The sequence below is a fragment of the Adiantum capillus-veneris genome, chromosome 25, assembly GCF_014529385.1.
Source record: "Adiantum capillus-veneris isolate H3 chromosome 25, ASM1452938v2, whole genome shotgun sequence".
In the NCBI taxonomy this organism is placed as follows: domain Eukaryota; kingdom Viridiplantae; phylum Streptophyta; class Polypodiopsida; order Polypodiales; family Pteridaceae; genus Adiantum; species Adiantum capillus-veneris.
Genome location: NC_140955.1, coordinates 34,915,017 through 34,930,790, shown reverse-complemented (window position 1 = coordinate 34,930,790; position 15,774 = coordinate 34,915,017). Strand labels below are relative to the sequence as shown.

General features: G+C 41.4%; 1 protein-coding gene across 1 annotated transcript; it reads right to left on the bottom strand.

Moving 5' to 3' along the window:
• Positions 1-13,216: 13,216 nt before the first annotated feature.
• Positions 13,217-15,118, bottom strand: LOC147424702 (UDP-glycosyltransferase 85A1-like). Its single transcript, XM_086499914.1, has 2 exons — positions 14,563-15,118; positions 13,217-14,426 (listed from the first exon to the last, which is right to left on the bottom strand). Exons 1-2 carry the CDS (start codon positions 15,065-15,067, stop codon positions 13,483-13,485), a joined length of 1,449 nt encoding a protein of 482 aa, XP_086356040.1. The 5' UTR covers positions 15,068-15,118; the 3' UTR covers positions 13,217-13,482.
• Positions 15,119-15,774: the final 656 nt, after the last annotated feature.

Sequence of the window (15,774 nt, the reverse complement as noted above, 5' to 3'; positions counted from 1 at the left end):
CCCCTTCTTATCGTCCTACTGCCCTTCCATCGCAGGGTCCCACTCCCATTGTATCACAAGCTCCTACCCCACTTCATTCCACTCCTACTTTGCTAGAACACCATCGATGAACTTCGTCTAGTAGCGCACCTCGACGCTCGTCTCAGGATAGCGAGAGTCGTGAGAGACGAAGCAGCGAGACGGATCTTGTGGTTTCACCTATTTTGGTAGTGACTGGGGAACATAGTCCCCACTTTTAGAGCGTACCACCCCTGATGCAGAGGACGACGATACTGACACACCCATGCCAGACACGCATGAGTGCTACTATAGGGTTAAATATGGCGGGGAGGTGGACTTCGGCACTACACAGGGCAGGGCATTTTGACGCCATCTACAAATTATTATACATTCAACGTATAAGAACTATTTTATAAATTTTAGAGACCAACTGCCCAATCATGCACAGTACATTGAGGACGCGTTTTTAGCTAGATTTCCAAATGCCCTCGATAAACATTTTTCACAACAATGGTTGGAGAGATACATAAAGACATTTCTGAAAAACAAGTAGTCCAGTGTGTGGCGCACAACAGCCAACCAGGTCAGAGATCCAAATAGGAGCTACCGCGGTGGCAACATGGCATACGCGGAGTGGGAGTAGGCAATTCAAGAAAAGAGCGATCAAGCTGTGATGGGCTCATTATACAGACAACAACGGGAGGCTTCCGCCAGACAAACTTCCATGTACTATGGCTCAAGAGGCAAGGGAGCTTGGAAGGACAAATATATAAGATTGATTAAATTATAACGTCGATCGGTGATTATTAAGATTATAGATGATGATTTGTTATTGTTATTTCTGATTTTAAAAAATATCACTCTTTCTCGACCAACCAGAGAGATGGTCAAGTATCGGGAGCAACATACAGAATTTGATACTTGACATACAGAATTTGATACTTGGCAATGGTTGTTCAAAAACAACCACATATCTCGCGAGCAGTTCGACACAACGGTTGGATCACTACAAGCGGTAAGTTTAAACAAGTAATTTTGTGTCAATTGTTTTAAACTGTTGATAATTGTTTAATTTGATTTGGGTTTATGTAGAGTCAAGGTGATCAAGCGCACATTCCTGTCGAGATAGAGGAGGATTAGATAGAATAATATTTTGTCCAAACTTTTGTAAAGTCCCAATGTGACACAATGTATATACAACTATTTACTTTTTATTGTAACTTTTTTAAATGGTTGATCTTCTGCATATTAAATTGTCAAGGTAAAGTAGATTCAATTTCAATTCTTTGGTTTTTTTTATACTCTTCCAAAAAAACAATTGATGTTTCATTTTTTTATGCAGGTTAAAAATAAAGGTGTTCATTTTGGGCCACCCAAAACGAGGACCTTTATTTTTGAATGGACGTGTAGTGACAATAAGCTCGGTAATAGGAGCGGCAACTGTCATGGTAATAGAAACGGGTATATTGCCCCAACTATTACCGTGCTTATTACTGAGAAACCACTATCGTGTTGATAGCCGTGGTTATTGCCGCTCCCGTAATTTTTTCTCTCTCCTTTTTCCTTTGTTTTTTCGCGGCAATGCTAGCGGTTATATGTAACTCCTCTTATAGTGAAGGACAAGCATGGTAAACCCTCTTTGATGAATTCACCAAATGAAAATCGAAGCTCCTCCTTGACCTGAATGTGCATGTGTGTTTGTGTTTGTGTTTGTGTTTGTGTGTGTGTGTGTGTGTGTGTGTGTGTGTGTGTGTGTGTGTGTGTGTGTGTGTGTGTTGTTGTTGTTGTTGTGTTTGTGGGAGGGAGAAGGTGGAAAGAGATGGACTAGGGAGAGAGGGAGTGAGGGTGTGGGAGGTGGAGAGGGGGGAAGGAGCTTGAAGAACCGGCGATGGCAGAGAGGAAGGAGGTACTGTATGCAACAAAACATGCCATACTCTGCCCTTCTTCCTTTTTTAGGTGCCAGACATTACCGCGACCATTACGACATGTATTACCACAACTAGTCATTTCAAACGAGTACTAGAGTATCCGAGGTTGCAGGGGAGGGGGGTAGGTACAAACCACCCCCCTCTACCCTTAGATATCAACTATCTCATTTCTTAGCCTCTTGAGTTTTTTGATAAGATTTTTAATTTTTTAATGAGTACTTTTTTTTTAGTACTTTTACATGTTTTTTCATTGCATTTTTTAAGGCCACTTTTATTTAAAAATATTTGTAGCACTCATTGCACTTTATTCTCTTTGAATTTAACGTCATTTCTTTTTTTATTGAAATTTAGAACTTTTCTAATTAATTGTTTATTTTTTAGGTCACATATGACTAAATAAAAAATTTATCGTGTGTGCAGGACATCGACTGGGATGATCATGGCTCCCCTGAGGCCCTGAGTGCGATTGTTGGCTCAAAGAAAAACTTCCTTACCTTTGCGCCAAGTGCAAAAGGGCAATCTCTCGCTTGAGGTGCATTGCATTGGAGCACGTGGAGAACAAAGGGCTTTGGAATCCTTGAAAAAATGCTCAGAGAGATGAGAGCGTCACTCACCCATCGCTTGAGGAGATGCCCCATTGGTCTGTGTTCGAGGGTGGAGCACCGGGAAGCAAGGCTGAACTGCAAAGGCAAGAGAGATTAGACAATTTGGGTGCACCACATGGTGATCCTCCCATTAGCTCTACTTAGAAAGCTCCTGTGGCATCTCAGTTGCACTTTGAGGCAAAGGATGAGCACATGTTCAACATGTGTGATGAGTTACTGACTCATGAACTTGACGTGTGCGAGGAGGATTGGCAGCCTTGCAGTCAACGGGCAGTGGCAACAGAGGATAGATTGATGGCGAGTGCTCGAACATCTCTTTACGACGGTACACATTACTTGGTGCTCCGGGCATAGTTGAAAGTCCACGCCGCGCCCCCAATGGAAAGATTGCGCTTTCTAAAGCACCATGGATGCTTGACAAAGAAGAATTAGACAAAGTGAAGGGTACCATTGCTTCTATTCGCACACCAACAAGATACATGAGGTCGCTCAAGGGAGCTTTCACAAAAGTGAAGAAAGGTGGAAGCATTCAATTGTGTGGGTTGAAGTCCCATGATTGGCACAAGATGCTTTAGGTAATGTCCCTCTCCCTATTCTATATAGTTTGTGTGTATGACTTTCTCTCACTTTCCCTCTCCCTAATTTACATTGTCGTTCATTTTGCCGGCGAGTATGTGTATATGTCGGGACAAGAAAGTCAGGGATGCTATTTTCAAACTTGGAGAGCTAGTAAGATACACCACAAGACTTCACTCAACTATAGTTTTTTAATGTACACAATAATATCAACTAGCACTTAGTGTATCCTTGTGTGTTTTCTTGTAGATTTGTGAGCTCCAAGGAAATTGAAATAGATGCTATCCCTGCTACTCAAACACTTACAACAGAAACTATGTGTTTCATTGAGGATACATTTCCTTGATCGGTCCTTCTTAGTCAAATCCACCTCTTAGTTCATGTGGTGAAGGAGATTTCTATATGTGGAGTAGTGCACGCAAGATGGATGTTCTTCTTAGAGAGGTTTTTAAAGACTCTCAAAGATTTTGTGCGGCTACGGTCTCAACCAAAGGCATGTATGGTTGAAGGGTGTATCATGCAAGAGGCAATTGCTTACATCTCAGAGTATTTGGCACAAGTTGATCTTCAATGCCTCGCATGCGGTCAGACGAGGAAGATGCAAGGATGACTTTACACTTGCCAAGTGGAAAGGGAAAACTACTCAACATGGAAATGAATCTATTCCAAGTGGTCAATAACTTTTGTATTCTCAATGCAAAGATTATGACCAAGTGGGTGGACTTGTGGACAGTGGCAAAAGCAAGGTGTTTGCAAGAGAGAGAAGCATGGAAGCAAGCACATGGAGGAAGGAGGGCACCCCCAGTTCCTAGACACCTTGCATGATTCCCAGATCTCATTAGTGCGGAGTGGATTCATGAAAGGATGACCGAAGCAAAAGCGAGCGGAGAAGACATCACAAACAAAGAATGGGAGTATGCACGAGGCTGCATACCAAAGGTAGAGTACTCATATACCTAATCCATATTGTAAATTTTTTTCTTGATTTTATATTTGTATTTGAAAAGATATTTTTCTATTTTGTAGTGCCTTTCCTTTAACACTAGGTTGGTAATGGGACACTTTTATGTCCTGGGACACTTTTATGTCGTGTTAAGTGACCATTTTCCTTGAATTATGTCAAAAGTTTCAAAATGGATTTTGAGGTGCTATTTGTCTAGAGTGTTGTCTCATGAGCTGAAAAAAACTCGTCATTTTTTTGGAATATCAATTCCATCTTTAACCTTGTCCTTGCACAACATTCACAACCTAAACTGTGTGAAAAAACGGGTCTTGTTTTTGGCTTTTTTCAACTTTTTACAACTATACCACTCTAAAATTCATGTTTGTGAGGTCTATAATGCTAGAGAACTATCTTTAGTAGTCCTCAACATGTCCTGATGCTTCTAGGGAGAAATAAATGTTAAAGTTGTAAGTTATGACCAAATTACAAAAATTGTCAAATCCTGTTTTTTAGCCAATTTTAGCTCTTCTATGATTTTTTTGGTGGCTTTCATGATATCCAAATGTAGTTTTGATTTTCTATGACGCATATTGTAACATAAAGCTAATATTACTTGAGTTTTGGGGCACCTAATACCCTATTTTTCATAGTAGACAACGATGGTTTATTTTTTCAATTATAGAAGAAAACGAAACATTCTAGTATATCAAATATAGCTTTTTCAATATTGTTAGTTTCTTGTGACAACTACATGCATTTTGTAGGTAGTAACCATATCTAGTCATAAAGATCAAATTTGGCTAGATATTGAATAGTTTCTATGGGATTCTATAACTCATAATGTTGAACCCAGTTTTTTCATGTTTGTTGTATTTAGCACTTCATCTTTGTCCCCAAGATTCCCCTTGGTAAGAGATGTATTATTCTTTTGACACGCTCCATGGCTCCTTATGAACCTAAAGGACAATAGGGAACTAAGAAAACATACATATATTGTTTGTATTGAGCGTGGCTATAGAAACTTTGATGATAGGTTTGCAGAATGGTAAAAATTCAACTTTTTGTACCTATTTCTTTTGGCAAAACAAAAAATAGTGAGTGAGAAGCAATCATATGTTCTGATCACCAACCCATTGAAGTTAACTAGGGAATTTATCTCAAGTCCTACAAAAATCCCTAATCTTATTTTTATGCAACAAAACGTAAGAAATGACTGTTTTGATAAAAATGTAATGGTCCATCAACTTTGGAGGCTTGGTGTGACCAAAACATGAGAAATTTTACAAGTTTCTTATTTTTTCCATGTGTATTAGGCCTTGAATTATAACCTCATGAAAGGATTTTACAAAATGAGTGGATCTAGGATGGTTTTGGAGGTTTTTTTCAAAACCCTGAAAGGACACTTTTATGTCCTGTTAGGTTACCAACCTAGTGTTAACTCTATGTGGTCAAAGGCCGGCCGTCACTTTCGTACGCGCCACATTGACGAGCATAGAACCAACGTGGATTGTGCCATCCTGGGCAACTTTGACACAAATGGTGAGATGCTAGGTATTGTGGAACTATTGAAAGGATACTAAAGGTTATTTTTAGAACCTTTCATACCTTCATCTTCGAGTGCAAGTGGTTTGCAAATGTGTCTAGACAACATGAGAATGGCCTCTACATGCTAGACTCTAGTGTGCATCACAGAAGAAGGTATGACAATTTAGTTTTACCGCGCAATTGTGAGCAGCAGGTGAGTGACAACTACCTTTTTTATTTTTATTTGCTTGTAGCATTAATTATACCAATGTTACTCACTTTGAGCCTCTCTTTTATAGGTCATCTATATTCCATCGATCCACCAACCAAAACTTTGGTTCATGATTCCCGTAACACCTCGGGGGAGAATCATTTTTTCCACTAATTAAGTGGAGACCATCTTCTACCCTCTTCCACCTCCAACTTTGGATGAGGTGGATACAGAGGAGAGGGAGATCGATTAATCAAGTCCGGGACGGCAAGTCTTAGCAAAGAGGATTCCCATGATGATGAAGATGATGAGATGGAGGATGACGAATTCGAAGATGATGAATCCAACGCATCCACAAACGATAATTCCATTTCTCTCTTTATTGATTTACAAGCCGTGGGCTTAGAATTGGATGATGCTTCATGTAGGGATCTTTTGAAAGATGATTCATAAACATTTTTCATACTTTAAGTTAGGTAGATTTTTGTTCGTGTAATCCATTCATCTCTCTCTCCCCCTCTTCCTCTCTCTATCTTTGTGAGCATCCTCAATTATGTTAATCAAAGTGACAATGATTATTTTAGTTGTATCCAAGTGTAATCTTATTATCTCCCCCCCCCCCCCCCCCCTCTCTCTCTCTCTCTCTCTCTCTCTCTCTCTTTCTCTTTCTCTTTCTTTCTCTTTTCTTTTTTAAATTTGAAAATTTCATACAATATTCTTTAATTTTTATTGAGAGAAGGAAAACATCAAAATTTTGGGGGAGGGGGGGGATGTTTAAGCTTGTGTTGGCTCAGTTCTAGTATGCTTGCAAATTTGCTACTATGCCTATTTTGGCACAATTACATATGGTGAGGCTCAGTTACAAGTAACTAATAATTCAGCCTCGCATGACCACGTCAAGAGTCACATGGTGAGTGCCTTCATGTCATGTAAAGCTTTCGCAAGTTGCAAAAGGATTTCCCCTCCTCTTGGCATGCTGCTCTCACCACCTCCTGCAATAGTTCATAGGAGGAAGAAATAGTTCCTCACTTATCACCACTCTTATTTCTTAGAATAACATAATAGCATAGTAATGAAGCTGAAGAAGATGACAAGCGTAAGCATTGAAGCATGGCTCTTGGTTGGATTTGCATTCCACAGCCAAGATTGTTGGTGTAGGCTCTCAACTTCTCAACAAGCTTGGAGTAGGAGATGGAGCTATTGCACTTTGCACTTCACATAATGAGAGAATGTGTGTGTGTGTGTGTGTGTGTGTGTGTGTGTGTGTGGGAAAGTATACCCCTCTCATGCTTGGGCCACACCTCTCTCTCTCTCTTATTATTTTATTATATCATTTGGACATGTGTCCTCTTTTTTCTCTTTGAGAAAAAGAACTTAATTATTTATTTTTATGGATCTAAATTCTCATTGGACCCCTTTAAAGCCTATCGAATGGGATTCAAGCACATCATGCGAGTATCATATGGAGGATTTTGGCATGTGTCTTTTATGTTTCTTAAGTCATTTGGTTTGAATTAAACACTTCAAGCACTTAGTTAATCAAGCATGGAAACCATTTATGCCTCTTGAGATTTTATCTTTGAGTTGAACACTTGAAGAACCTTAATCATTAGAATTCCCACCTCAAGGTTAGCCCTAACTTTCCTAAGGTCAAATGACTTTTTAACACTAACTTTTGGAGGTCTTTAATGAAGCTAACCCTAAGGTCTTTTAAGCTCCATTAGATGCACGCCGATCTTTGATAGACTACCTCCTTTTGAACCCCTATTGAGATATAACCATCTCTCCTCTTGGTCCCTTGCCGAGGTAAATGTAGAAGCACTTATTGCACATTACTCTTTGGTAGACAGTCTTCTTTTGGGCCCCTATTGAGATGCAACCATTTATCCTTTTGTTCCCCTATTGAGATAGGTCTAGAAGCACATATCTATATCCTAACTCTTGTTTTCATTTTATCTTCCCATATTAAATGATTAGTTTAATATGAGAAAATCATTTGAATTGCTTAGTTATTAGATTTTATGACAAGTTTCAATAATAGGAACATAATTGGATTCAATGTCTCTATTCCACTCTCTTATTTTCTTCTATCCTTGCGTCTTTATTATGAGCAAGACATGGTAGAAGTGTACATCATAACCTTCTATACAACAAGAAGAAAATATTTCCCTTGGTCTACCTAGGGTTGACAAAGATGCTACCAAGTCAAGAAGTACAAACTGGGTAAGCCAGCACGTTTTTTAAGATGAAGGCCCATAATTGCTACACTGTGTAATCATAAAAGTTTTCATGTCTAAGAGTAGAGTTATGGAAAGATAAGGGCTCATAGTTTCCAATGTACCAGGAAATCTTCAAGTTTCATACAGATGAGCTGACTTTCTTTAGTGTGTGTGTGTGTGTGTGAGAGAGAGAGAGAGAGTTACTCTTAAAAATAAAAAGGACAAAATATCCAAGAACTGATAAAAGGTCTGTCAACTGTGCAATCTCTCTCCCTGTTTGAGGTACCAATGTGAGGGTTGATTTTTGTTGGGCATCTTACTTATTCTCTATGGGTGAAAAACGTTAGCTACCCTTTTGAAAATACACTGTAACTCCAAGAAAACCATAATTTCTTGGAAATTTGAAGGGCTCAAAGGGTGCCCTTGGTGAGATGGATCCTTATCAGCTCGATAAAAAATCTCTCTTTCTCTCTCTCTCTCTCTCTCTCTCTCTCTCTCTCTCTCTCTCATTCATGGTCAATAACATGGATAGCTGGATAGCGACTCCTTCGTTTGCATGCATTTCCTCAAAGCAAAACAACCCCAAGTCGCAGTACACGAGCTTTTTTTTTAATTTCTTTTTCAAAATATCAATATTAGTCTTGAAAAAATAAAACCAAATATAACTTCAAAAATTAAATTCTCATTAAACAATAAAATCTCCACTAAATTTATCTCTTTATTGGTATGTGCATCTAAACCACATACATTTAATTTAGGTAGAGTAGAAAGTCTTTCTATTACTAGAAGACTTTTTACTACCTTAAAAAGAAAGTAAAGTCTTTTGACTCTACATTTTACAAAAGCTTAAAGCTGCATCTTTTTTTTTTTAGCAAAACTCGCAATTGTGAGTGCATTACATTGAACAGCCCAAAAAATTACAAGGTCTTGTTATGCTCTTGTTAAGCCATGACATCATCCAGGGACCATCCTTACATTGGCTATCAGGGTAGCCACCCCTACTAACCCGCCCCCTCCTCCTTGATACACAAGGTCCATAATCATGTCATTATGAGATATTTTATTTACCGATGACCAAGATTAGCCCCCATCCTAGGCATTCCATCTGCTGACAACAAGGCACAAGTAGTCCTAGACCAATCCTCCGAGTGTCCATATTAGCACTTTGATTTCTTCTATAATTTCTACGAAGCTTGCCACCTCAAAACCTCCTTCCATATTAGCACTTTGATTGCTTGCACCCGAGTGTCCATATTAGCACTTTGATTTCTTCTATAATTTCTACGAAGCTTGCCACCTCAAAACCTCCTTCAAACACACGGCGGTTCCGTGTCTGCCATACATTATATAAGAAGAAGTATCTGATGATCTGAGTGCTGATGAGGAGTGCAGGACTACCTGAATTCTTACCTCCAAGGAATAGGTCAGTCTTGAAAAAACTGATTTTCCATGTTCTTTGGACCCATTTGCATACTTTCCCTGCAAGGCCTTTGATAGCTGGGCAGTCCATGAATAGGTGGGCCATATCTTCACGAGCCAACCTGCACCCCAAGCGTCGATCTGACCCAATCCCTCTCTCCTAAATTTTCACCCCCGTCGGTAGAGAACCCCACATAACCTTCCATAAGAAAACCTTCATGTGCTGCGGAACCTTTGGCTTCCATATGTTCTCCATTACATGCTCCCACCTTTCCTCCGGCCATTGCATTTTCCATAGCTTGTTAAGAGGGCTAGACCAATTCTTCTTTTTCATCATTGTCTGATAAATGCTTTTAGTATGGGGTTTCCATAAGAAACTGCTTCGGGCCATTTCGAGGCATTCGAGTCCAACTCCAAACCACAGATTGGCATCACTAGATTGTCAAGCTCTTTCATCACTTTGTGGACAAGCAAGACCTCCAAGCTATTAAGTTGGTATTGGGAAACCATAAGGTCAATGTTTTTCCAACTCTTGTTGCCACTGTCCCAGAAGTGCCCAAGTCGCTTCCGACCCTTATTATTCAGCTTCCTGGCTATCTCAATCCAATAGGGAGTTTGTGGCGGATCTACAACTTTGGAAAGCCAGGGGGACCAATGCAGAATGGAGTTCTTGAAGTATCTGGCTTCTTCCCCCCACTTTAAGACTCATGTTGCTCTATTGCATTTTCTTACCAATTCTCCTGAGCTGCCCCCCGGTCTTAAGGTAGACCACGTCGGGGCTAGCAGTTTGTCATAAACCTCCACCCCTCTCCACTTTCCACCCTTCGAGCCAAGTTTAGCTGCTTCAATCATATCTCTGATCATGACAACCCAAACTTGATCCTGGTTAGCCAAGGAAATAACAAATTTGGCACAACAAGCTTTTGCATGGACCACAGGGTTGAGAATTCCGAGGCCTCCTTGATTCCCTGGTCGAGCAACTGATTCCCAACGGGCTCATTGCCATGGCCTGGAAGATTTCATGTTATTTTTCCATAAAAACCTTTTTACTGGTTTCAAGAACTCTTTCCAATGACACTTAGCCATCTTGAGAAGCGGGCTAGTGAAGGCAATGTAAGGAATCATAAAGGCATTCATCACTTTTATCCGACTTGGGAATGGGAGAAGAGCATACTCCCACCTACTCATTTTTGTTTTGATTTTTTCAAGCACCCACTCAAATCTTTGCTTGTGAGTTACATCCACCCCCAAGGGGGCTCCCAGATGTCTAAAGATATTCCGTTTTGTGACAATCTCCCCCGACCAGACAAAAGGGTCAAATGAGTTATTTTTCGATAGGGAGATCAGCCTTGACTTCTCTATATTACACTAGGACCACGAAGCTACTGAGAATATTTGTACAATCTCCAGAGCTTTTCTGATGACCTGGGGGCATGCCTTCAAGAAGAAGAGAGAATCATCTGCAAAAAGTTTTGCCAGGAGTTGGCTATTTCTTGGTAAGGCAAGGCCTTGCAACTCCCCTCGTTTCGCACTAGCTTCGAGCGTCGTGATTAGAGGATGTGATCCTATGGCGAAAAGTAGGGGGGCCAGAGGGCATCCCTGCTTATATTCTGTCATAAGCCTTGTCCAGGTCCGCCGACTGCAGCAGAATGCACTCCTGCTTTGTGACAGTTGCGTATTCGATGCCCACCATTGCTGCCAAGATGTTATCGTAAATGGACCTTCCTTTTATGAACCCATGTTGATGGGGTGAGATGATCTTGGTTAGTAAGGGGGCTAGTCTGAGGGCTACTGCTTTAGCTATAATTTTGTAGGCCACCGACATCATCATTATAGGGCACCAATGTTTCAGTTGAGAACAACAATTTTGTTTTGGAATGGGTTTGATAAAGCCCAAAGCTGCAGCTTATTTCTTACAATCTTACTCTCCTTTTTGCATTTTAGATTAGATGTTTTGTAAGGTTTTCTATAAAATGAACCAATGACTTTGCATCTTATTTCTTACAATTTTACTCTCCTTTTTGCATTTTAGATTAGGTGTTTTGTAAGGTTTTCTATAAAATGAACCAATGACTTTGACACATGGAGGCCCTCTCCTTAAGCTGCATTATATATAATATAGTGTATAGTATAGTATAGATAGATAGATAGAAGTCTCGTGTGACCATTGCCTTATAGATAACAGTTAGACATCATAAGTCTTCTTTTTTTTTTGCAACAGTTACTCCGGGTCACATACTAGTTTTCTTTATAAAGTATTCGATTGCGATCTCTCTTCTTGAGCCTATTTTTGCAGGCAAAAAATGAAGCATGGAACAAAATGCACAAAATGCAAAGCTAATTTGAGAAGCAATGGTCACGCGAAACTCAATTATCAGTTATTTAGACGGATAAATGAGTCTGCGTTGTGGTCACACATATGTACCTATGTCGACTCAGTTCTACTATGCTTGCAAATTTGCTACTATGCCTATTTTGGCACAATCTATACTATATATAATTGAGCTTAAAATTTTCAAGGAAGGAGAGGGCATCTATGTGTCACTCTCTCATTCATTTCAAAAACCTTAAGAAACATATGGTTTGAAATGTAAAAGTGAAGGGTAAGTAACACGTCATTTGGTTTGAAATGTAAAAATGAAGGGCAAATAGTAAGTACTCTATGGTAGAAAATGAAAAAACTTAGTTTTGACTTCTCAGTTCTCTCAAAAAGTCACAATGATTAGTACTATATCTATATTTATATTATTTAAACTCTTTAGCAAGGCAGTGGAGTTTCACTCCCGCCTTCAATTTTGAAAGGTGATTACTTTTGTTCTTGTAAAGGATAGCTCTACTTTGCATTTTGAAGGCCATAAAGAACACCGAGCACTAAATGGCATGGGTGTGGTTAAATGAGATCAAGTGTAAAGGTAACAAATCATGACATGCATGCATTGTAGACCATGTGATCGGCACCCAAATTTACAAATCAATATGTACTTACAATGTAATGCATAGAAGTACCATGATATTCAGTGAAAGCATGTGAGCGTGGTGGTTAGAGCCCATGCCTTGAACAGGGCAGGTCGTGGCTTTGACGTGCAAGGTGCGAGACAATTTTGACTATCTCAGATTTACTTGTTGGCTCGAATTTGCTTGACAATCCAAATTCGACGGTCCGAATGACCCCCAATGTCGATCCCATTGGAATTTGCCCGAGCTAGATTGTGTGGAGCATAAAGAACTCCCTTTTCCTTTCCACCCTTAAATTTATACTTGAGCTTCAAAAAATGTAGAACTTTCAAATATTGCACGCGTTGTATAATGTTGAGCTAAAATTTCGTACTTCGCACCTTCATGTATAATTTTCTTCTAGCCCCGAGAATGTGCACATTGCATGTTGTAGCTTTGCACAAAGGGTCAAAGTCGAATGATCTCTGAGTCGATTAGCGCTACCTACACATTATGTGGGACAACAAGGACGTGCACGCACGCGCACACACACACAGAGGGGAGGGAGGGTTCTCGAATAGGACCTGCCAAAATATTAAAAATTATAATTTTAGTGACAAAAATACACTGAACATGGTTTATTACAGACATCGAGAATCTCAAATAGCTCCAAAATAGAAGAGCATGATAGACATAGAAAAGTTAAATGTCCAATACATCCATGATCACTCTCTCACCATCCCGATCACACTTATTGAAAATATGCTATACCCTTGCATGGGACACTGGTGTGTGTATGTGCGTGCGCGTGTGTGTGTAAGAGAGAGAAAGAGAGAGATGAGCCCCAGAGTCATCCATGTGTCACTTAAAAAGGATTACTCCGCTTTTTCTTTTGAAGGCCATAAAAAAACTCCAACCATCAAATTTAATACTTTGATATCTATACTACTTTATTGAGCTTGAGAAATCCTCAAGCACGAAAGCCCTTGGAGAACTCACAGATCTGCGACTCTTCTTTTAAAATTTTATGACCGCAGCAACGCGCGGGTCACACACTAGTTACATATGGTGAGACTGAATTACCAGTTACTGATAATTAAGCCTCGCATGACCACGTCAAGAGTCACATCGTGAGTGCCTTCATGTCATCGTAAAGCTTTCGCAAGTTGCAAAAGGATTTCCCCTCCTGTTGGCATGCTGCTCTCACCATTTCCTGCATCGCCTCAGCTCTCTTCTTAGCTCTACACCCCTCTTCCCCTTGTAGGAGGCCTTTCACACCAGCCTCCACATACGCTCTCTCCATGCCCCCGTTGTTTGTGCGCTTCATCTCAAGCCCAGTTCCCCACATCTCACACATGCACCACATGTTGGACACTTGGTCCCCAAATTGCGGACAAAAGAGCATGGGAACACCCTCCCACAAGCTCTCTATGGTTGAATTCCATCCACAGTGCGTTAGAAACCCTCCGACGGCCTTGTGCGCCAGGACCTTCACTTGGGGTGCCCAGCTTGTCACCATCCCCTTCCCACGCAGTCCGGGCTTGACGTGTGAATCGTCCCTTATAGCCCATAAGAAAGGGTTCCCACTAGCTTCTAGCCCCAGAGCTAGCTCTTCTACATCCTTTGCAGATAGGTTCGCGACAGTGCCGAAAGCGACATAGATAACTGATGATTCTGCCTGCGTGTCAAGCCACAAGAGGCATTGCTCCTTGCTAGAATTTCCCTTTGTTTCATGTGCTGGTCCAGAATTATAACCCTGCTCCTGCCCCTCTTGAATCTTGAAATCATAATGGATTAAGGGTCCCGCTATGGCATGTGCGGAAATCCCCATTGCCTGCAATCCGCGGAAGGCGTCGGGCTCCAGCTCTGACAAGGTGTAGATGAGTATTCTCTCTGAAAATTCCACAGAGGAGCACAATTCCTTGAGCAATGATCGGAACTGACTGGGCTCCTTGTCAAAGCGGACAGGCGCGGGATAGAGTTCCACGGATACAGGTGGCAGACATGGGATGCAATCCAGCATGAAGGGGCTCTCACTTTTCCAGTCCGGAGGAGCATTCCCTGTTACTGCACACAGTACAATCACGCAAGTTTGACTCCGTTGTCGTTGTCAATGGTCATTGACACTCGCTACCTAGGCACTAAGGTAAAAATGCCAGCAAGAATGTAAAACTTCCAGGTAAATATGTGAAGCAGTATATACCTTTCTCAGGAAAAATGTTTGCTCGGCAAAGAGCGGGCACGTTGAGGTTGAGGAGGTAGGCGAGTGCATTGGCGGTCCAGAATTCGATGCGGGGAATGCCAGCGCGCTGGGCAACAGGGGCAGTCCAGGGGACGAAGGAGTCGGAGACGAGGCAAGTGGGCGGGTGGCCCTGCTGTTGGAGATGGAGAATGAGGCGTAGCAGATTGTCTGACATGGCAGGGGTGTGAAAGAAGGGCTTGGTAAGATGCTGGGGAGGAATACCGTCAGCTACAAGGTAGGTGTCGATACCAGAATCGTTGGCAAGCGGCAAGTAGACGTCTTGAGAGGCCGTGGGGATGGTGTGCAGCTTGGGGTGGTGCGGGGGCGGCCTGGAAGAGAAGTAGATGAAGGAGACATCGAAGCCCACGGCGAGGAGTGCCCGGGCCATGCGCATGCAGGAGACGCCGTGGCTGGGAGGAAGGGCAGGCACCACCAGGGCATGCGGGGTAGCGGAATCCATGTCCATTGTCCACACAGAGACACTGGATGCCAGCACTCAAGCAGAGTGCTGAGTGCTGGTTTTAGCAGGCGTCGGTTAATACGAAGTAGCCACGTGTCCACCTCATTTATTGGTGTTAGATACACCAGTAATGCGTATTCATTCACGGGCTAAAACTCACCACATACTTTTCCAAGTGCCACCGTGGCACGTGTTGGTGGGGGTCAGGGTGCAGGCACAAATTACGTTCATGTTTTTAAATATCAATCCACTGAAAGGTAAAGTTAACCCTAACCTAAAGTGCAAAAACTATGTACACCAACCACTACATTGCTTGTATGTAATGCAACCTCGGTCAATCGACTCTATGGCCTACTCTACTTGGAGCACAATATATTTTCTTTCCTACAATGCCATGCAACTCGCAAATCGAAACGCCTAATGCAACTCTATTCAATGGACACAAGAAGAGATTAGCTTCTCTTTGAGTGTAAGAGGAGCACTTTTCTGCGAAGAAATCAATTCCACAATGTGGTTCTTCTATTGTATATCTAATTATTCACTACTTCCTAGTGGCTCCTCTCACGATTTATTCATTACTTACCGAGATGCTTCCACCCCGAGGAGCCTTTACTCCCTGCCTTCTTTGGAAGCTTTTTACCTTCTAAAAGTGAAGGCTAGCATGAGGTTCGACCTCATCGCCTACAGAGCATTAACTACTTCGCTAACAACGT

Excerpts from the sequence above, each read along its gene's own strand:
- LOC147424702 (XM_086499914.1), bottom strand. The coding sequence starts at position 15,067 with ATGGACATGGATTCCGCTACCCCGCATGCCCTGGTGGTGCCTGCCCTT. Across the intron at positions 14,427-14,562 it reads AAACATTTTTCCTGAGAAAG|TAACAGGGAATGCTCCTCCG; the intron begins GTATATACTGCT and ends TACTGTGTGCAG.